Source organism: Stegodyphus dumicola, chromosome X2 (genome assembly GCF_044657685.1).
Source record: "Stegodyphus dumicola isolate Sdum_Otavi_A_Nest chromosome X2, ASM4465768v1".
NCBI lineage: Eukaryota > Metazoa > Arthropoda > Arachnida > Araneae > Eresidae > Stegodyphus > Stegodyphus dumicola.
This window is the reverse complement of record NC_140781.1, coordinates 91,395,025-91,418,909: the sequence shown is the minus strand read 5'-3', so window position 1 is coordinate 91,418,909 and position 23,885 is coordinate 91,395,025. Positions and strand designations below refer to the sequence as shown.

General features: G+C 34.5%; 1 protein-coding gene across 2 annotated transcripts in view; it reads left to right on the top strand.

The window, feature by feature from the left end:
- The first annotated feature begins 2,546 nt into the window (after positions 1-2,546).
- LOC118201163 (uncharacterized) overlaps positions 2,547-23,885 on the top strand; it is an 86,092-nt gene continuing 64,753 nt past the window's right edge. Inside the window, exons 1-2 of one of the 2 annotated variants that reach the window (XM_085808759.1) lie at positions 2,547-2,801; positions 4,177-4,357. In XM_085808759.1, the coding sequence (XP_085664885.1) occupies positions 4,323-4,357 (35 nt within the window). In that variant the 5' untranslated portion in view covers positions 2,547-2,801; positions 4,177-4,322. The remainder of the gene's footprint in view (positions 2,802-4,176; positions 4,358-23,885) is intronic. The other variant, XM_085808758.1, reaches the window with a different exon arrangement.

Below are 23,885 nucleotides of genomic sequence, written 5' to 3'. Positions count from 1 at the left end.
TTGAGTGTGAGCGGAGCGTGCACATACACATGACAGTAAGGAGTTGTTTCCGTGACAGGTGCAGACGTGTTAAGTGATTAGTTGAATGCTACAGAAAATAGTGCTATTGATAAAACAGCTCGTGGTCATTACTGAGAGTTACGCGAAGCACCATTCGTGGAAAACGTGAGCTGAATTGCTTGCGGAAGGTTTGTAAGGTGTTGTTTCTCTCTTTTTTGCATGCCTTCGTGATGTAATTGGAAACATGGTCGATGCATTTTCAGGAGGTCCGGAGCTCGAATCCCAGCGAAGGCATTGCAAATTTTTTATGCTTCCTGCATCAATAAACCTAAAGACTCTACAGTTGCGCCCGAACTAAGAAGTGATGGACGATAATTCATTATCACCAGGATTTGGCGACTGGGTTCCCTAATCCTCAGTAGCCCTTTAAAAGAGGAAATATATATGGTACTTTTCTTCCCCTTTTTCGCATACATACGGTGTAACTGGAAGCACATTCAACGCGTATTCGAGAGATCCGGAGTTTGAATCCTGGTGAGAGCAATGCACATTTTTCACATCTCCAGCATCAAAAACCTAAAGATTTTACAGGTAGCAAAATTTCCAGCAAATATACAACGCAAAACTTAGTGGGAAGATGACACGAAACTGACTTTGTAGTAATAAAAACCGTAACTTTACAAAATGAGTTCAAACACCAAAAAGTGTAGCTCAGATAAATGATAGCCTGCAGAAGTCCGAGAGCACATCAACACCAGTTATTTGTGTAAGTGGGAATTCAGAGATCGTTGTGTCAGAATATTATCAAGAAGGACTTGCATCACAAATTTTCAGTTGCTTATGAGTTAAATCTTCCAGATAAACCTGTGTGTTCAATTCTGAGGTGATTTCCGAATAATGCTTCAAATTAGAGTTTTCGTTTCATGAACTTGCTTTCTGTATTACCTCTTGATATATTGAAAGAGAACTGCAATATATGGTAAACGATCTATGTTTTTCTTTGAACTAAGAATGCACATTTAATATTTCAAAAATTAAAAACAATAAAAGTACTATTTTTTCCTAAAAACGTATCTTCATGACTGAATCCATAAAACGTCATGGGAAGAAAACTGATTTAGTTCCTTGTTGTGTTTGTCGCCTGTAATAACGCTATTACCGCTTCCATTATCTTCAACTTTTGTTAATGACTTTTATAGTTTTAGTTTTGCTGTTGTTTATTATCCTCATCTGAATCGTAGCAGGTCTATGAAACTCATCAAGGCCAAGATGGAAAGAGTAGTACTTGTCTTTGGAAACCGTAATTGCTCCATCTAAATTTTAATCGAGAACACTCCGGGAAACGAAAGCCGAAGATCTCCTATGCCCTCTTTCCCTATCACTCACCTCTCGAAGGGACGTTTTAGATTCACTTTCAGACACCTTTGCCTACTTCGGGACTAGAACCGACGACCAAAAACATCCCAGCTGGTTTTGTTAACCACTACAATGGACAGGACGACTCCTTGTGTCGCGAATACGCTCAGTGATTAATTTGCTAATTAAATTTCAGTTGCAGTTTTTGAAGATAACGGTCTATTTCGTTATAACACAGTTTAATAACTGTAATTTGTAATTCGTTTTAATAACTGTAATTTGTAACTATAGTTACAAATTACACTTATAATCTTTGTCTGAGGAATTTTATGGTAAATTTCATTTTCTGTTTTTAAATTCTCAAATAATAATCTACCTGTAAAAAACGCCTTATACACTTTGTTGCGCCTGCGCGCGCATTTCATTACTAGCGTCGGCGCATGCGTCTTGAGATCTTGAAGTTTGTGACATGAGATTGTGAGCTAAGAGCGTGTGAGAGAATTCGTGGCTTCGAATGGCCATGAGCTATGTAAATTAATGAGAATTAAAGTGAGATATAATACAGTCCATTGTTCCTGAGTTTATTGAATTATAGTGTAGTGCCTGTGCAAAACACACTTAAATTCTCCAAGACATCCTGTAATCAGAATGGCGATTATTTCTTAAGTTTATGAAATTTAGAATAGTTTTCGAAAGAGGATTTACATGAGATGCAATAAATTCAATTTAAGAAGATGAGAAGAGGGCATAAAATACAGTCTGTGTGCAAAATAGCGTGTTTATACATGTAAACAGTTCATCAACCACATTAAACCGGTGAAGAAGTGATTTTTTTCAGCTGTTCTTTATTGATTAGATTTAATAATTTACTGCCACTCGTACTATGATACAGTGAAAAATTATTAATACGTTTTTGCATTTGAATTTCTAAGAAAAGAGGTTTCTATTTTGATTTGGTTTAGTAATTCACCTCCACTACGAGTGCGATGATACGGTTAAAAACTAAACATTTTTTTCGTTTGAATGATCAGCAAAAGAGGTTGTCTACGGATTGTATTTAACGTGTGCACTACGTGTTCAATGATAAGGAAAAAAATGTAAATGTCTTTTTTCGTTTTAATTATCAAAAAGAGCGATATCTCGCCAAATGCTGCAATTCTTAATAAAGGAAAGTATCCTTGACCGTCAGATTCGACTGTTACGGTGATAACAGCGGGTTTCTTCGCGGCGGCAAGACGAAAATCATTTTTCATCATTTCATCTTACGGTCTGGTGTAGCTTTATAATTCCTTCAGCTCCACAAGGAAATTTCGCTCTCTGATTTCCTCCGGTATCTCAACAGCCATATGGATCATGGGCTCGGGACTTTCGACTACGTCTAGAGCAGCTGTTAGATTGACGAACGACAAATGTTATCGGACAGATTCCAACCGCAATCAATTCAAGTAAGTGCCCGTCATAAATATTTTTAGTTGATGAGCTAATCGGGATTGAATTTCTTGATAAATGCAACAAGTAATGGTACTAGCTTTCTAAATGGTAGACGAAATATAAGCTACCTGTTAAATCCTCGACGAGGTATCAAATTTACTTTTTCACTAAAAGTACAGTTCTTAACATGAGTAAATTAATATGATTCGTTTACTGTTCAGAACCTTTACTGTTTACTTTTTTTAATATCCTAAATTTTAGAAATATTGTTAATGTATTCCAGAGTATTCTTTTAGGAAATCTTGAGATAAATGGCAACGAATTACTGGATTTGAACAACAATTTTCAGTTTATACTTTTTCCTTGAAGAGAGGAGAAAAAGCATAAGGTCAAACTGTAATGAAAATAAGTGATAGTACAGCTTTGTTTGAATTCGTATTTTACTTTGTATGTGTATTTTACTTTCAATTTTTATATTAGTATTCAATTTGTATTTCAATTTGTGCATATTTTACTGTCAATAAACCCCGAGCTTTCGATTCTTCCATAAAATATTACTTTTAAATTAGAAAATTATTTTCACAGAAACTGAAATTAAAGAAAAAATACTCTTGTAAGGTAAAAGTGTATAAAAATAGTTTCTTTTTTAGAAAACGACTGCGCAGGAAAGTTTTCAAAATTACGTTTGGACTGGATATTCACTTTAATTATTTTCTACATTTCTTTAGTTTTATAACATTAAATGCCCATTTGGGCTGCATATATTTCTACTGTTGTAATGTGAAAGATAATAGTATCGAGAACAGGGAAACAAATTCTTATTTTTTTGCACTAATATATTCATGATTAAGTTTAACTAAAATGTTTTATGCTATACTTAATGTTTAAGTCTTGGCGAGGTTATCAGTTTGAATAATTTTTGCAGAAAATATTTACAAACCGTTAAGATTGCTAATACTGTTTTTGATATAAATGAGTTTTAAATGCAGATTTTGTTTAGTTCAAACTACAATTAATGTTTTGGTTGCGTCCCTCAAATATTCCCATCTCTAAGAAATGGCCCTTCTTTTCAAAAGATACGTGTTATTTTTAAATAAAAAGAGAGAAAAGAAAGCTCATGCATGCAGATGGCGGCCTGTTTTTTGTGATACGTGTTATTTTAAAATAAAAAGAGAGAAAAGAAAGCTCATGCATGCAGATGGCGGCCTGTTTTTTGTGATACGTGTTATTTTAAAATAAAAAGAGAGAAAAGAAAGCTCATGCATGCAGATGGCGGCCTGTTTTTTGTGAAACTCTTTTTGCGTTACTATTATATAATATTATTTGTGCTAAAATTATTTTATTTACTATATGGAGTTTTCAGAGTACAAGCGGTTTAATTGCATCTAGGAAAATGTTGAGGGAATCCAAGTCCACAATTTCACTCCAGAATTCGCCTCTTCTGATGATGTCAACCTTCCTGTGACATCACGGGCCAAGCCTTCCTCCAGCTCATTCCGGAAGGCGAAGAACCCCCACTTTATATCTATTTTTAGATGTTGGATCTTTTCTTCACTTGTGTATATTTAAGGTACTTTGTAGATGAAATTAATGTTTTTACTCAGGAAACTGAAATATTTTTCTTCTTAAAGTTGTAATCATCGTCTAAAACTGTGTTCTTGGTAATCCGCAAGCGACTTTTTTAACTAAAATGTTTAATTCTATTGCAAATAACGTCTTTGTTAAAAAATTTGTAAAATCAAAACCTTGACTTCTTCAGAATTAAATCCGCTTGCAGACTTCTTATACGATGGTTTCCTAAATCTTGCTTTTAAGCGGAATGACTGACATGAGTTATAATTGCACGAGATAATATATATACACAACTGGAAGAAAAGTGATTAAGGAATTGCGTATCTTCTACATACTGTTATTTGTGCAAAGAAACGTTTTCAGTCTTGCATTAGTATGAAGCAAATATCGAAGTCGGTTACCTTATTTTAAGTGTTCATATTTCTCAGATATTGTATAGTTAAGAAACGTCAACTACCGGAACAATAGGATACAACAATATATATATATATATTCGTTGTAATTGTATCTTTTACAAATTTTTATCAAAATAAATGTTTGAAAAAAATTTAAACTCAAGATGTGTGTAGTGAAGTACTATAAATGACTTAAATACATGAAAATATTTTCTTGCCTTTTACTAAGCAAAAGTGTATAGTCAGGCGCCCGACAGTATTCACGTTATATTAATGTGGTCTTTGAACTCATTTAAGTTTCCGTACGTACTATGAATATTAAACAATTTTGCTATTCTCAATAAATCGATTTCCTTATCTACAATTGAGCCATCAGCTAACTGCTGTTTTGGGCTTTCTTTATACTCCTTCGTATGTTTTAAGGACTGCATTGGTGCTCCTGACAACACTTCTGCATTTATATGAGTAAGAGTGAACCAAGAATAATCAGTTTTTTGTACTATCGTGTCGTGTTATTTTTGACCTGAAATCAAGAGTTACCAACGGCCGAGCGGTAAGATGCAGAACTCTGGTAGTTCAGCTTGAGTGCAGATCCGTGGGTTCGTGATGCAGATGTATGGAAGATTTCGGGGTTGTGTAGTATGAATACGAGCCAATTTACCTTAAAAAAATCCTCCAAGAACGTATCCCTTCACCTGGGCAGATAGCCTTCCTGTGCATCGCTATACTCCAAATAACCTAACCTGAATAAAAAGCGGTTATTTCTGATGTGAGAATTGACAAAATTGTACTAATCTGAGAATTGACAACATTGTTCTAATCTGAGAATTGACAGCGTTGTGCTAATCTTAATTCATGTTTGAATACTTCTTGAAGGGATACAATAAAGTTCTTCCACTGAGCTGTCTGTCTTCTAAAGAAGTGTTATTCGAATTCTGTTTTATATCAGGAACATCTAAAATCCCTGTAATCCACCATCCCCTAAGAAAAACTGCTTCTTTTCCGAGGAGAATTTTAAAATCAATAAACAGATATGATACGCCATGTTTTCCATTTTAATATTAGTTATATTCATTTTCTTTCTGTATATAACGGGTGGCCATAATTAAGCTGACGGTGCTCACAGTGCTCTGTAGCGCGATCTATTTGCGAGAATGACGCCACATTTTGTAGGAAGATTAAATTCCAATGAAGTTTGCTTCACGCTTAATAATATAAGACATATGAAGAGGGAGAGGCGATAAAAAACGCCACGAAAGGGTGGAGGGCTTTGCATGCTTCCTCCTCGTTCATTAGACCATTAAACTGATTCTGAAGAAGTTCAAGTCGACAGATTTCGCCGTGATTAAAAGATGAGGAAATTAAAAAAATAAAATAGTTTTTTAATAGTATTGCTTTTTCATATCAATCAATGCTGTCTGTAACTTCACGTATGTGATAGAATTGAACTTCATTTAAACGTTGTGTTTTAAAAACTGAGCAAATTCTCAGTTTATTTTCATTTCTCTCGCTAATGATGATTAATTTGTGATCAATGGTGCAAATGAACTCTTCACATCGTGGAAGTACTTCCGTAGTGAATGAAGTTCTACTGCAACATTGCGTTTGGATGGTATTTATTGCCTCTGCATAAATCATATACTTGTAACTGATGTCCAAGGCTGTTCCTTAAAATATGTTTTAAGTTTATTACCGTAATATAAGTTCTAATGGTGCGCTAAAAGCTGTTTATTTCGAAAAGCAGAGCGATCGCGTATCAGGATATGTTTTAAGCTTATTACCGTAATATAAGTTCTAATGGTGCGCTAAAAGCTGTTTATTTCGAAAAGCAGAGCGATCGCGTATCAGGAAAATTTTTATTTCCTTTTATTTATTTTATTTCCTTTTAAATTTTTATTTCGTTAACGCGACTATTGTTTCAAGCAGTAATTGCATAGCTTTCTTTCAATTCGATAGGTTACTTTTAGTTCGCCGACATAATTAGCCGATATTAACCCTTTAACTACTGTCCTCTGTCTTCACACTTATTCTGGACATTATCAATTTGACAAAAATACTGTACTGTCTTTTCCTTGAATATTTATATGTTTTTATTAATGTCTAAAATATTACAAGTATTGAATATGTAATAATTAATATTTAAAGTATTCGGCTGCAAGAAACGATCACTTTCTCATTTACCGTATATTCTTTGATGTGGAAATCGTTGGACTAATTTTTTATAATTCTGATTTTATACGCTGGCTCAGCAATAAATTAATAATGCACTCCTGCTCAAAAGATAAGCAACAAAGGCAATACACGAAATGAAACAAATACTATTTAATAGATATGCGTAATACTGATGCAAGAGTGCGTGACATTGATCCAAGATGTTGGTATGGCATTACTGGACCACATAGCAAACAATAAAACAAAGACATACAAAAACACGTGTATTACGACCATTATATCGCGAAAGACCAAATGGGTTGGAAGAATGTGCAATGGAAACATCACGCTAATAATGGGTATGATACCTCTAGCTGAAATCAGAGCTTAAATTGCGCCGGAGCTCACCGGAGCCTGGCTTCTGTACTTCTCAGTTTCTGAGGTAAATCGTAATTCTAGCCGAATCACACCAATTGCCCTAAATAAAAGGGCTGCAGTACTTCTTTTATGTAAGTAAAATACAATTTCAGCAGATAAATTTTATTTTAAAAATAGATATACCTCTAAAATCGGTTATAACTTTCGCATTTATACCTGTCTTTCTCTGGGGAACAAACGCTTTGACGGAGGTTAAGACATTTAAGGAAAGAAAAGCCTCCCATCCTCATATCAAAGCCTTATTCTCCAGACAGTGCAATAAATTTATGAAAGTGGGTAAAATGTTTTGTTCCAGAAAGTATTAACAGTGATTACCTTGGTCTTCCACGTCCAGTGCTAATGACCTCTCACCGTAGAGCTCCTGCAGACTTAAACTATGTAACCATATACGGCGGACAAAAATTTTCACCTTACTACATGTGCTCGCCTGTTGTCATCGGATCGGATTCGGGCTAAATACAGTAGCATTCTGCTTGACAGCTAGAATTATATTGGCAAGGTATAGCGGTCGGAAATCGTTGGACTGTTCTCTCTTTGATTTCGAAGCTACAATTCTCCATTAAAATTTCTTTCCATACTCACATATGTTTCTAACATTCTCTCTATTTTCATTAGCGACGCTCTAATAGTTTAAATTTTTTCCACAGGTGTTCTGGAAAAAGAAGTTCTCCCCCCATTGAAATCGTACATTTATATTTAGAGTCTAAATTCAGCTGGAGGCCGGATGAGCTATTTCTTAGTTTTTTGTTTGAAATTTTAAGTCCAGTCGGAACTCCAACTAAGACGAGTTTCGATATTTTATTTCTTTTGTTTAACTAATTATAATTAATTTTAATGATTTATTAAAATTTTTATTTATATCTTTATGTTTATTGAATTTTAATTGTAGTTTAATTATTTTAATTATTAATACTTTTATTTATTTATTATCCACCCCCTCTTCCCGACAACCTTCTAGAGGGCTCCAGCACTTCTGATTTTAGAAATTAAGCCCTGGCTGAAATACATGCTTGACAAGGCCAAGGCAAGCTGGCAGTAGTTTTGTTGATCGCTTGTTGTGGCAATATCTACCATGCCTGAAGTAATGCGTGTCGGAACTCGTGGAGCGTGCCTGGCGGCACACTGCGACCTGCTATCCGTCGTTTCAACATATCCCACACATGCTATATGGAATTCAGGTCCGATAATCTAGCTGGGCACGGCAGATATGGAATGGTTTCACTCTCGATGTAACTCCGCATCACACCAGTTCTATGCGGGCAAGCGTTTATAGTCCGTAAATATCTAGTCGGATCCCATTCCAGGAGTAATAAGACGCAGAAGAGGGTGTAGAATTTCTTCGTGATATCGGACGGCTGTGACGTGAAATCGATGATCTGACGTATTGCTGACACATATGCCCCAAAAGAATGTTTTACGAAATGGTGAATATATACATAAGTTTGATGCGAATAAATTTATGCCTTTCTACAATAACCCCTCTCCCCCTCTTAACAGGAACTGACTTAAGGCGAACATTGGGTTAACATGAACAATATATCGGTTCCGACAGCAATGTACATGATTTTATAGGAAGTTTTATCGCTTGACGCGAATTTCACCTAGCACAAATTACGAATTGTCTTTTGTCCGTTGCGTCATTAGATTTTTTTTTCTCATTTAACAAAAACTTTGGAAGTTTTTCATATATTTTTGCTGTTGTTTCTCTGATAAGTTTGAGTTCAGAAATGTTCCTTCTCGTTTAATTGAAAAACCTCGCAGAATACACTATATTTTTAAAACATAGCCAGCACGAGTAACATTTCTTGATAATCACTGTCGGCGCATCAACAGTGAACTTCAATCGACAAATGCAATTCTATGTTCAGATGCGCGTTTTTTTTTCTTTAAAAGTTATCTAGTACGACTAATGTTAAATCTTGAACAATTCTTAATTGATCAAGTAAAATTATTTATATGCCTCCTTCTTCCAATGGTCACCGGGGGAACTAGTATCTTCTCTTCTTCCTAAAATTCTCTTCTTCCTTCTTAGAAAGTCCTCCACGAAGGCATCCCTCCCTTTAGGCAAATGGCCCTCGTGTGCTTTGCCATAATTAAATAATCCAATTCAATCCAATCCAATCTGGAGTAGCTGTTCGACAGTCCTGTAGATGGCATTTGGGTAGCTTTCAGGACGCAACGATTAACGTTATGTTGCAAGCAGTAAGAGAGTGAGTCATAGCTAATACGAAGTAGGCAGACGTAGATCTGCATAATGGAAGTAGACCCTGGTGTATTGAAGAAAAGTACGATTGCGAAAAAGTATGTAATTGCCAAATCTTCCTTATATCTACAGTACTTAAAGATCGTGAAAATTTTCGTAATGCTCTTGCATAGGGTTCCGAGAGCAAATCTAAGTGACTTCGCAGCGCTAAGTAAGAAGATGTTAAATCTAAAATGGTTCAACCATATGCGCGCTTCCAAAGTACCTTTAAATGGACCTGTAATTCAGTCTAAAGCAAAAGGTGTTACAAAATATTTAAAGAATAAGTTGTTCCGTTTGTTGCCTGTACTGGTTCCATACGAGACAAACAGTTTCGTCAACAGTGATTTTTGGTAAAGCAAATAAAGTTGATGAAGAAGAATGAACAACTGGTTGCATGAATTTGACCAAGTGAGAGAAAAGTATGCCTCGTTGTGATATCTACAGTATGAACGAAATTGAAAATTTTTACAATTTTTTCCAAGTCGCACCCTTGGAATAAAAGGTCACAAGTGCCATGGTGGAGCATGCAATAAACAACGTGTAACTAATGTCCTTGTATATAATGCTGACGACAGTGATAACACTCTCACTGGGTGATCGGTAAGTCCGAAAAACCATGTCATTTTAAGAATAAAACCCTTGAATCTATTTTCACCATAAGAAAGATTGGATCGACAGCTCATCATTTCGGAAATGGCTTCTTTGTTTTAATAGTCGAAGGGTGTCTAAGAAGAGGTATCTTCTTACGACATTGGGCAGATATGCAGCCCCAAAATTTACACGATTTGAACTTAACGAACGTAAAGGTTCTCTTCCCCCCCAAATACAACAAGTCGTCTTCAGCCTTTGGATCAAGGTTTCTCTTACGAAGAGGTCTATCTCAAGCGACTTATGATGAGAGCTCTAATTCGCGCTGCTGCAAAGGAGTATTTTGCTAAGGCAGAGAGCTTGGAGTGTGCTTACTGCAATAAAATCTATTGCCGCATCCTGGAAATCCGTGTCGTCACAGCACATACAGAGCTGTTTCAGCAGAACCTGGACACATGACGACTCTAATCCCATTGACGAGTTAGATGGTGACAACGATACCACTTCGCCAGACGAATGGAATATTCTGCAAGACGATACGAAATCTGATGTTAGTTTTAAGGAGTTTTGTTTATACAGATGACAATGCTACCGGGTGTGCTGCAATAGTATCTGATGTACAAGCAATTGTGTCTGAGGTGCAAGAAATATCATCAGAAGAAGTGAGCCTGACATCATTCGGCCACCAGCCAGAAAATGTTGCACGCCATGAACGCTTTTTAGAGCGTTTTGTCCGAATTGAACAGAAACATCCGAACTGAATGCTAGTTTTACGGAAGCCATGAGTGCAGTTGCCCGTGAAGTTACCAGATATTTTCTTTCTCATCTGCGACAGCGCAGTATACAGGAATGTTTCACCAGATAATGATTTGTGAGTAAATTTTTTTCAAGTTCCAGTATAGCAATTAATGTAGTACTGTAATGTTTTCTATGATGACATACATAATATACAGTAGTACTTATGTACTTTGTAGATTCATTAGGTTTTTGAAGTAGGGGAGGTGAATTAGTATAGCAATTAATGTAGTACTGTAATGTTTTCTATGTTGACATACATAATATACAGTAGTACTTATGTACTTTGTAGAGTCATTAGGTTTTTGAAGTAGGGGAGGTGAAAAATCTGCAATGCACTCGCCGGGACTCGAGTTCTGGATCTCTTGAACATGCATCGAGTATGTTTCCAGTTACACCCCGAAGGCATGCAGAAAGAAGGGAGAAAATACCTTATAACTAATATACTGCAAATAGTTAAGGTGTAGAAAAAAAAAAACTGTTCCAGAAATAAAATTTAAGTCAACAGTTAACAAGAATTTTTTATTAACACGAACTCTTGATTTTTCAGTCTCTTGAGATTCGTGTTAACGAAGGTTTATTACAGTTTGAGAGGAGTAAAGTTTCCAAGCATACGTCTGGATAACTGTCTGTGGTGATATTTTTAACTACAGATCAAATGGAATTTTGTTTAATTAAATACCTGTGTAAATAAGTGAATAAATCTTTACTTAGCATGTATAATAACCATCCGCATAAATCTACTGGCATGGGTAAAGTATTTATTAGATATTTTTTATTATATTTTAAGGCAGATATTTATAAAATGTTTATTTATTTAACTTAGTTAATTAAAACCGAAACAGAGTGTTCATTAAAAAGATTGGTCTGAGAATAAATTAAGGAATTTTTTGTTTAATCCACCGCAATTGAACCTGAAACACTGGAGAATTCAGGAAAACGAAATTGATAAAACTTGTGCGGTTCCTGCCTTTTATCCATTAACTAAGTGTGGAGGAACCTAGTGAACTACTAAGCAAATAATCGCTTAAGTCCGGAAACAGAAACGCAAAACTCAAGAAGGATTAATTACCCTTTATTGCGCAAACTAAAGGTGTACAAACGGACCCTTTCTAAGAACGTACAACAAAGCTTCCACTTGGCATTAAACTAAAAAATATAAGAAATAAGAACTTAACTAATAACTAACTAAAGAGATTTAGCCGAAGCTAACACAGTGTCTAACTAGCTGGCCCTAATATTAAATTAGCTAGTTAAGCTATCAAGGGCACATAATACGGCAGAGCGTAGTAACAGCTTAGAGAGACGTCGCCAAAAGGCAAACATCCGGTATTCAGGAAATTGAATTCTCTCTACCGAAGTTAGTGGACTCCTCATTTGCATTTAACGCGATTCTAAAAACTCATTCAGGTAAAGAATTGTAAGCTGAAATTAGGAGAGATAAGGAAGGCGTTTTAACTTAAAAACAACTGTTATAAACTTAGGATAAACCTTAACTGAGACTTCAAACTGACAAATTCCGAAATGATAAATTCAAAAATTGATAAAACGAAATACTTTCGGTTTAATTCCTTGATTTAAAGGCTGTTACACAGTAGTAGTAACCTTTTCCCATCTACTGAACTTTGTTGTTGCTACGTAAAATAATCTTGTGCAGTCATTAGGTTATTTTGAAGTAGGATGCCTGAAAAATGAGCAATGCCCCCCTCCGGGACTCGAACCTGGACCTCTCGAATACGCGCCGACTGTGCTATTGTTACACCACGAAGGCACACAGAAAGGAGAGAGAAAATACCTTATAATATGTGAAATGTTCTTAAATTTAGGAATAAAAAAAAAGTGCCCGTAATCTCACTTTAGGTTTTAGCGCGATGTTTCTGAACCGCTGGTAAAAATTTTAAATATGCGTCGTTACGATCTCAAAAGTTGCTAGATATATTAAAATGCTAAATTGACTCCTTGTTTCTGAATAATTTCTGAAAGCTGAGTAACGAAATGTGATGTCGTAATTCATGTCTATACGTATTTGTCAATTCTTTATCTAAATCCAACTTTTGTCCTTCCTTAGATTATATAAAATATTTATATATTTACGAAATTTGGTGAAGTATTTGTGCCATTTAGTGTGTTTGTTTATTGATATAAGATTTATCAACACTAACGTTAATGTGTGTGTGTTATTTTATTTCTATTGTAATATCGTAACTCTTTTCCTACCTATACAAGGAGAACGCCAGTTACGTATACATTTTCAAGGGATACATGAAGCATAACAAGCTGAGACCTGTTGGTCTAATGAGTCTTTCCAAGCATGAATATATTAATAGGACGCGTTTTTCGATTTCTTGGGTCCAAACGTTTCTTCCTCAGCATCCCTTGTTTTTTTTATTTTTTCCTCTTTTACTCTGATGATAAGTTTCTGCCTTGCCGAAGTGAGTAACAAATGCTTTTTGGTAATAAAAGAAATTCGGTGTCATCCATTATCATCATCAAGATAAGATCGTATGCACATTGTAAGTTTAACAATGAAACAAACAATGCACGTGCTATGAATGTTTCAGATCAAACTAGTTGCGCGGGCAATCTTAACAGTCGTCTGTTTAGACGAACAACATTCTTCCTACCAAGTGTTCTTATCCCCCAACATTCCGGTATATTCATGAAATGAATCAGTGTGGTTTAAATGCAATTTTATTAATTTTCATATTGGAGTGAATTTAGATTGTAAGAATATGCACTGTAGAATTAGTGAATATATTTTCTAGAGCTGTATAATCAAAAATTACTTTCACAGCCATGATTATCTTCAAACTCCATTAATAGCCGTACATTCTAATGAAATATTTGGAATAGCGTGACTTTCAGAAATACCAGAATCTGACTGCAATATGAGTGCATTCGATAAGGTTAATTAAAATTAAAGCTTAAATTCGAGCTATATAGCAGTGGTTTTGTTAGAAAAATATGGTAGTATAAGAAATATTTCGAACTGAAAAATTTCCAGACATTACGGATCTAGTTTGTGTTTGCATAGCATTGTATCAATTTTATACTTTTCATATCATCGATACTGTATAGTAGAATATATTCAGAAACCCAAAATTTATATTACACTATTATTTCTTGACGCGACAAAACTGATTCTTTCTTCTTGAATGTTCTTGAAGACTTTAAACACCACTTAACGGGTAGAGTTTTTAAGCACTCTAGCCTTTCGCATCTCATGTGTAGAACTCGAATGTCGGTCAAAACAGCATTTTAGTGCTTTAAAATCTTCTTTATAATGTATTTATATAATTAGACTTTAATGTGCCAAAAATGGCTCAGAGCAACAAAAGCAAATCCTTGAGCCTTGATACAAAAATTGATTAACAGGTCTCAGTTAATATAATTTTCTAGATCATTTGAAGATCAAAGCCTTGGAATATTAGCCGTTGAGGTTTTGATGCCAGCTTATCGAATGGTTAATATGTCATGTTATAAAATAAGGCTATATTATTGCTATGCATTTGGGAGCTGTGATCGATTGTATTAATAGAACTCCGTTTCTTATGTTGCAAGAAACTTGTTCATCAAAGGATAATATGTTGTAAAATATGGAATTCGGTACACTGCCTGACGCTGAACGTAGAAATATGCATAGCATTTGGATACATATCTAACATTGTGTGATAACATAAAATGTGAGGAAAAGGATTGTAGGTATGCAAGGAGAACCCGCGTAAGTATATTAATGCAAACACCGTGTGTAGCAGTTTATAGGATTTTACAAGGTACACTGCTCAAAAAAAAAAAAAAAAAAAAAAAAAAAAAGAGGGGGGGACAGTTCTTCCGTTCTACTGGGTCGATTGACAAAATTCAAATTACGTTTTTCATGCCTCAAAAGCGCGACTTAGGATATATATTAGATTTATATATAGCACTATTCTAAAATAGGTATTTTGACACAAAATCGGACTTTTTCTGAAATAACACACCAATTTTTTTTCCATATTTCGATTCTACGACTCAAATTATGCCAGAATGCCAAGTTTTGTAAAAATTGTACGAGTAGTTTTTAAAATATTAGCTCTCAAAATTTTAGCTCCTCAGTGTTAATTGAATTTGGCAAATATTTATTAATATCTCTTTTTTTTTATTAAACTTTTTTTATTTTTCCTTTCACATTTCGAAATTTAGGTTCATTCCAAATAAAATTTATTCATTTTTTGTGTTTTATTTTTTAAATTTCTATTTTGAAATATTTTTTATAAATTTTTCGAAAACCATTTTGAATTATAACCTATAAAATTTTTACCATCATCTTAAAGTAGGTGTATTTCTAAGCATACCTGCGAAAAATTAGACTTTTTTATTCAACATTTTTAAGATATACACGAATTTACATATTTTCGCGTTTTGAAATTTGGCATCTTTTTTTGAGCAATAATAACTCCAAATGTGGTTTATAGATTTTTGTTACAGTGAATTGCGACAGCTATTTTTAATCTTAAATTTCAAATAAATTTTTACGGAAAACTAATTATATGAAATTTTTTCCCTCAATGATGCTTAATAAATATTTATTAATACTATACGAAAAGCTATTTCTTTTTTAAATTATAGATGATATTATTCAAATTTTTAACTTTTTTTTAAAAATTTCTCTTTTTCTTCCTTTTTTTAAAAGAATATTTGTAAGAATAAATTTTTATCTTTGGCATTTTATCGTCTGCTGCGTTAATTCGTTTAAATCGAATTGTCTAAAACTGAGAACTTTCGTTTGATGATTATTTGAATTTTATGAAAATATTTTATAACATTAACTGCGTAATTTATTTCTAAACAAGCTGTTGCCTATGAAGTGGCTGAAAGAGCGGCTGATACTATCATCCATATTTTTAAAGCACAGTATATTTATATAGAAACAGAAGATTTAGAATAATCATTTTTATAAAAGTAAAATTATGATATAAACATACAACCCTCTAGAGGCCGAATTAATGGAAGTTCAGTGGTTATGTAGAAATTTTCTGCAGCTACCTAATGGCTGGATAAGTCAACAGGTTCTGTGGACAAGTAAGAATAATTATATAAACGAAACTCAACGTTCTGGATTCAATTAACAACGAGGGTACGATGTTTATTAAATGAATTTAAGAAGTTTTTAAACATAAAAATCAACTCATTTTTTATCCTAAAATGTATTTTTCTGCGTAGCGTATTGTCATTATATCCTTAAAATTCTAATTTCTAATGTAATTGTCAAGAACTGAATTCTAATCATCAGTAATATAATGAGTAATTATTACGGTTATTAATAAATCCTTCTTATAGAGTAATTGTAAATATTTCAAAAAACTTTCTGTCTGAATGCAAATATTTTTCTATGCAAATATTTCTAATTTTATATTAATCAAGATTGCAGTAGATATTATTTATTTGCACTTCAATTCTTACCGTCAGCTCTAGTAGAAGTTACAAATCAATTATGTTTAATTAAGGAATGACCATCTAAGTTTAGAAACAACGTACCGTAACAGCAATTTGATTATTGGCGCCGTATCTTTCATGTTACTCCCGATTGGCAAGTGATTGGCAAGTGATTGGCATTGTATATGATTTTTAATGAGTATTCGGGTTTTGCTAGTAACTTCTTTTGGAAATCGCGCTTAAACTAGTTGGTTATTTGAACATAGAAAGAACATGGGAGCTATTTGGTTAAGATGCTTTCATAGAGAACCTTTGTAAAGAGAACCTAGAAAACTACGAAAACCAACCATGCAGCCTGGATTAGACAACGCAACAAACAATTAGTATTTAACAATCCTCAATTGCTAGGCAACTGGTGAGGCTCCAATTTAATATTTTATTTGTAAATATTTAAAATATTGTTGTATTCTTAGACACACAAAAAAGCAGAATTTAAGTTTTGTTAACTCGTTAGTAAACTACCAAGCCGTAGTGCAAATGAACATTCAATTTCTTTTGCAATAATTGTATTCACTTTATATTCTTGGAATATGAGCTAAAGAAGGAATGTTTTCGTAAGGTTAAAGAATTGTTTAAATCCAGTGATATTAGGTTTGTCTTACACGTTCAGGATCAAAACGATTCTGCAATTGCCCGAGTAGGTGACTTGTAAATGGCTGTGAATTAAGCAGATGACTTTTAATCTTACGTTATTCAGTCAGAAAACGTATTCCAAATGTTTTGTATTGCATCACACTGCATCTTTTCATTATTCAATAACCAATCGGAGAACCGCTTGTGTTCCGAAAATAAGTATGTGTACTCAATCGTCCTGCATGTTCTTCAAATTTGTCTTCTTGTGATTTTTTTTTCTTTCTCAAAAACTAAAGTTACCTCTCAAAGGAAAGTTTTTTGACACTGAACTGACAAAAAGAGTATGATATCTACTTTTAGAGGCATGTCAAAAAAAAAAAAAAAAAAAAAAACTTTACGAGCCTTCTCTTCCATTGCACATGCATTCAGACAAAAAGTTGCATCAGCGTAAATTCTATAATCTATTTTTATTACACTTTGATTACTTTATTAACATACAGTGAATATATCCTAAACCTTTTACTTTGGCTTCAGTAATTCGGAATTTTCGATGGAATTGTTGTCGGAACTAGGACTTAGAAGATAAGTCAAATTGAATATTTCGATAATTCAATAAATTCAAGGTCGAAGTTTCAATATTTTATTTTCGGAAGGAAGGGAAATTTTTTCAGTTTTGGTCCATTATCCTAAGTATATTTGCTTCGATTCTTTATTTTTTCCATAAAAGCGAAAATCTTACGCATGGTATACATATAACGCATAGCTTCAAATTAAAATTTAATAATATACAGTGTGGTTATAATTAAAGTTCCACTCTGAAATGGTCATAAAAGGAAAACTAACTGGATGAAATGTTATCAAACTTGGTAACCGTGTAAAGGAGGTCATGGGAATTTATTTTTCCCGAAAAAGTTCGAAACCTCACCACCAGAGGTGAAATGGCGCTGTATGCAATATTGTTAATCGAAATAAGGGTCAAAATCTAACTTAACCTTTTGTTACACGGGTTTAATATGTTGCATACCCTTAAGAAACTTTGAACTAAGAAAATTACCATTTAAAGGCGTAAAGTCGATAAAAGTCGAGTGCGCCATCCGTGTGAGAGAGAAATTCGTCCGTGAAAACCACGAATTAGAGATTAGAAAATGTGAGATCGCAAATCAGTCGCACAAGTGCGCACATTCTGGAAATCGTTTTCGTACAGATCTCTAATTTGTAATTTTTGAAGCCTGAGTTCGGCCCTAAAACATGAAGATACTGATTCAAAACGCTTTTAATCGATTTGGGCCAAAGAAATCCCTCATGTTATGTACCTAGTTCCATTGCATTCTCCTACTGCATTCCATTGCATAGCAGTCATTCCACACAGTTTGGTGTGGAATGACAGCTAGTTTCATAACTGAACCATTTTTCTCTGAAGAGCAGTCGACAGCTGGACCACTGTGATTGCAGCTTGATGAGAGTCAATGTTAAAATGTTTCCTGATACATGAACTGCACTAAGGCATTTTAGATACTACGATTTTTATGCAAGGCTGGGCCCCACCTCACATGTGTCACACAGTTACTTAGGCAACATTTCACGAATGAACGTCTTATAGGCCAACACTTCCCCTCTTCCCACCAGACCTCAACCTCTGTGACTTTTGTCTATGAGGTTATCTCAAAAGCACTGTTTATGGTGATAATCTAAACAATTTGGCAGAAATGAAAAAAGTGATACACCGACATGCCCGTAACATTCCTCCTGATATGCTAAGAGCTGCTGTTGAGAATGCAGTAACAGGAATTTAACTTGCTTTCGAAAAATGCTGGACGCTACATTGAACATGCTTTGTAATATGTTTCGGAAACGTTTAAACACATTTTAAACCGATGTTTTTTTCATGCCTTATTTCATTTAATAATATTGCATACAGCGGCATTTTTCCCCTGGTGGTGAGTTTTTTAACTCGTTTTTTTTTCCCCGCGGAAAAAGAAATTCCCATAACCTCCTTTACACGATTCTCAAGTTCGATAACATTTGGTCCGGTAGTTTTCCTTTTATGACCATTTCAAACTGGAACTTTAATTATAGCCACTATGTAAACTTTAAAAGTTTGACAGTTTGGTTCAAGTCCTAGCTTTAAAAATATATATATAAATATAAATTTTTATATTAATGCTTTTAGAAAGAATGTTTTAAGAAGCTAATTTTTCTCTCGCGTTATACATTGTATAAAAAAACATGATCTTTAATATGATTTAGATTGTTTCAGCAGCCGTTATAAGAATCGGGTCGTTCGGTGGTACAGATAAACACTGCTGGACTGTTTTATTTCTTTGTCATTTAGCAAAAAATCTTTTAATTAAAATATTTATCCTTTGGACTTCGCTTTAAACTTTATTTATAGTTAAAATGACTAGAAAATGAAAAGTTGTCTTCAGATGAAACGCAATTCATGTAATTGATATTTTTAAAAAAATGACAAGAATGCAAAATTTATGGAAGTCTAGCAATCGAAAAATCTGAATTTTTTTTTTTTTTTTTTTTTTTTTTTTTGTGTGTGTGTGTGTGTGTGTGTGAGCACTGAAAATAACTGTAGAAGGAAAAAAGAAAATGAGGGAGAAAAGTAAGCAAAAATTTGAAGGGAAATTTGGCTGTCAGACATACCAAGATGTTTCAAAAAGTATATACTTTCAGGATACTTTAAAGAATTTAGGTGTTCAGAGAGAAAACACGTGTACAGCAGCAAATACCATCAATTCAGTTTGTGTAACAGAAAAGACAAAAACGATATCATTGCAGATTAAAGTGAAGAGAGACTGGTTTTAAACTATATGGTTGTATAAATTTAAATTAAGTTATAGAACATTATATCGTATCATAAACGGAGAATCCCATGGTTTCTCAGTCGAATTATTTGAAGATTTAGGAGTTTATACAGTGATGAATGTGGATGTCACCTAAAGACTTTTTTTTTTTTTTTTTTTTTTTTTTTTTAAATGAAACAACGGCCGAGCGGTAAAGTCGCTGAACACTGGTAGTTCGGTCCGAGGTTCGAATCCCGCGAACGGGCTGGCTGCATGGGCGTTTTCGTGGTTTTCCCCATGTGTAACGTGCATACGAACCAGTTTCCCTTAGAAAGTCCTCCACGAAGGCATCCCTCCCCTTAGGGAGATAGCCCTAGTGTGCTTTGCCATAATTAAATAAACCAAAACCTCTTGATGAAACCAGTCTTTCCTTTCATCTCATCTCATATTTTCAAAATGCCTAGCCTCTAAAGACTGATAAAGGCTCTGACTAAATACTGATGGAATGGATTGAATTGGATTATTACGTTACGGCAAAGCATACACTGGTGAGGGTCCGAGTATACAAGAACGTAGCGCAATATTCGATCTTTCATCAACGTATTTGGTGAATGTTAACATTCTCCGGTGAAAGTCGACATTCACCAATTTCGGTCTTTCACGGTAACATATACAAGGATTTCAGAACTCCACGTACAAACTTAGAGGAGAGGCAGAACACATCAATGAGATCAGAATCACTTAGAAAAGCAGGGTCCCAGATGGCTAGGTGGCGCCATAAGCGAGTTCTCGAGGTCAGCACGCGCGGTTTTTTCATTATAGCCGGCGACGGAGTCAGGTGAACATTTACTAACTTCAAATTGGCCGATATTCATTCGTTTATGGTCTAGCTAATGGAAATGGGCGCGCTGCTGTACGGCTGTATTGAGAAAGATTTTCAACGAGGCGAATACTACATCACCAAATATTTACTCATGTGCATCAGAACTTGTGTGAACGCGGATCCTTTAGACTTTAGATCATGACACTGGGCGGATGAGACCAACACGAATAACTGACTTGGAAGAGGGTCTGTTGAATGCTGGGGACCAATGCTGCCCGGTGGGTGGTATTTCGAACACCTCCTTTAATGCTTTATTGTTTTAGTACTTTTTTTGTCTGATAAAATGCTTTATACTGCTTTCTGCATTGTGTCCTTGTTTTGTCTTTATGTCTCTTTATCACCTGGTGGCGGGGCCGACATCTGGGACCCTGCTTTCCTATGTGATTCTGATTGCTAATGATGTTTTCTACCTTCCTTCCAAGTTTGTGCGTAGAGTTCTAAAACACCCTTCACACACACACACATATACATATATATATATATAATAATAAGATGACTTGGAGTAAGCTGCAACAGTTTGACGATTGTTCTCTGGCGTTATATTCTGGGGAGACCTTACTGCGTAGTTAAAAATATGACACTCGAAGGAGAGACTTGTAGACAGCCGTGGCCGAATTGAATATAATTTTTATTGGTGCTTACGAACTAATTACCGAAAACATATTTTTCGTCACATTTGATCGTGGGCGCAATATGAAAACACACAATTTTATTTAGAGTATGACATTTTAGATAACGGCGTAGGTAGTAGTATGACAAAGCAAAGGCAGCGAAGTAGCGTATTCACAGCAAGAGAGCTGAAGCTTAAGTGCGCAGTTATCCAGTATGGTAGTTTATCAAGAGAAAGTTTTGGTTTAGATTAGAAATGTTTCAGTTCTCAAAATTTTGAGTTCGGGCTTTGAATTAGCTACGTCCTCATCGTTACGTAAGCCATGCAAGATAGACTGATTTAGAAAGGATGCAGTTCAGAAAAGTTATTACGATTATTAGAATAGAGAGGGAGAATTAGGGGGGTTATAGCTAGTCTAATTATAATTTTGATTTACATATTTTTTATTTCATATATATATTTACGATGCCGTAAATCTAGAATTTCAAACTTTGAAGAGTATTTCAAAAACTCCTCATTGTTCTTGCTTTCTGAAATGCATTTAGGAGAGAAAATTTTAACTACTTTCATTTGCGCTTCTAAATATCGACAACATATCTGGCTGTTCTCCTTATTTCACGATAATTCCTTTGTGAGAAGATCTTCATTAGCTTCTGAGCATTCAAACTAGGAACTGCAGTAGTAGATGAGAGGTGATGAATACAGTTGAGCATTTCACAGTTTAAAGTTAAATACAAAGCTACAGAACTTTATTACTTTTTTATTGTTATTGTGTATAACTCGTATTAGTTATACATAATAACAATAAAAAAGTTATTTTATATTAATTATTATCCAACGCCTAAAATCTAATGAAGTAGATAAGGGGAAGGCACACAGTGCATATACATAAGTGTTTGAATTTACGGGAAAATATCTTCTCCGATACATTTCCGCAAAATATTTTGAAAGTATGGAAGATTTCCTAAAATTTTGAATACAAATAAAATGTATAATTTTTATGTCAAAAACTACATCGGGCAAATGTAAAAATTTTAAAGTAATTAAGCCGCTTGATTTTTTAATTAACAGGATAGTCTTAATACCACATGCGTAAATTCTCAAATGGATTATTCAGAAAGAGAAATTATTCGGCTGCTCTAGAATGCTTTATTCAGAATCTGTCTAAAGGAATTTGGCTAGAGTGGAGAAAATTCCGGGAAACACTGAAAAACCTGTTCTACAGAATAAATATTTGGCGTTTAAACAATTTTACCTTATTATCTTTTATGTCTGGAAATAATTAATTAGAGAATGTTTATGACCATAACTTCCAGTAATGTAATATATATATATATATATATAAAACTTGCACTGCTATACTAGAAAGTTCGTCATTATTGTTCTTACATTTAAAATTGTCAGAATTTTTATATTTGTTAAAATTTGCATACGCAATTAGTTTTAAATAAAATTCGCTAAATATTAATGAAAATTATTCAAATGTTAAAACAATTCTAAAATAATGAGTTTTCAAAGGAATTGATGCATTCTTCTCATGTGATCCAGCAAGCGTACTGAACCTGTTATTTGAAAGTCATATATTCGATTCTTGGCAAGAGCAATATCAGTTTCTGTAGAAGAATCACAGAATCTGTGTGAACATTTTGTGATTTCTCGAAAGTTAAAAATTAAAAAAAGTATTGCCTTTTTAATGATTTCGAAACAAAATCATGCTTACGTATTTTAATATATGGGAAGTTTGAAAATATCATCTTATGTGAATACTTCAGTTTATGCCGCACAACCGGGAGGGTAGTTAATGATGCTGACTACCGTACCGAAGGCCCCGGACTTGAATCCCGGAGAATGCATCGATGTTTAAGTGTTCAGTGTCTGTGCGGCATGGGGGTACTGTAAACATGCAGCTAGCCGAAAGTCCCCTGGAGAGGTTGCTAGTAGAGGGACAGAGGTGAAAGAGTATCGGTCCCGTCCCCCCCCCCCGCGGTGCGCTTCCTCAGCATTGTTGGCGGAACTAGGCAAAACTCGTAATCTTACCTTTATGGTGCCCAGTGCTCTTGCCAACCACAGACGCGATCTTGACTCCATGCCACGATGAATTTCGTGAGCTTGCTCTGATTTCAGAGACCTGATTTGATGTTACTGTCGATCGAATAGGATAAGACACAAACACACATACTTCAGTTACTCTTTGTTCATGTATAAAGTATTTCTCCCGCCTTCCTAGCATGCCTTCGTGATGTAATGGTCAGCACATTGAGCCGGTATTTAAGAGGTCCGTGGTTCGATTCCCGGCGAAGGCGATTGCGTATTTTTCATCTCCTGCTTCCAAAAAAAAAAAAAAAAAAAAATCCTAATGTCTCTACACATTAGTCGTTAATATTGGTATTCCCTATCTAGATGTGACTCTGTACTCTTTTTTTTTTTTTTTTTAAATTTAGACTTAATAAATGTCTGCAGGGCGGATATCATACTGCAAGGGCTTGTTCCCGGTCAGTAGTCCTCCTTAGCAGTGTAAAAGTAAAAAAAAAAAAAAGTCGTTAATATTGCAATTAAATTTTGCTCTTCCTCTCATTTCTTACTT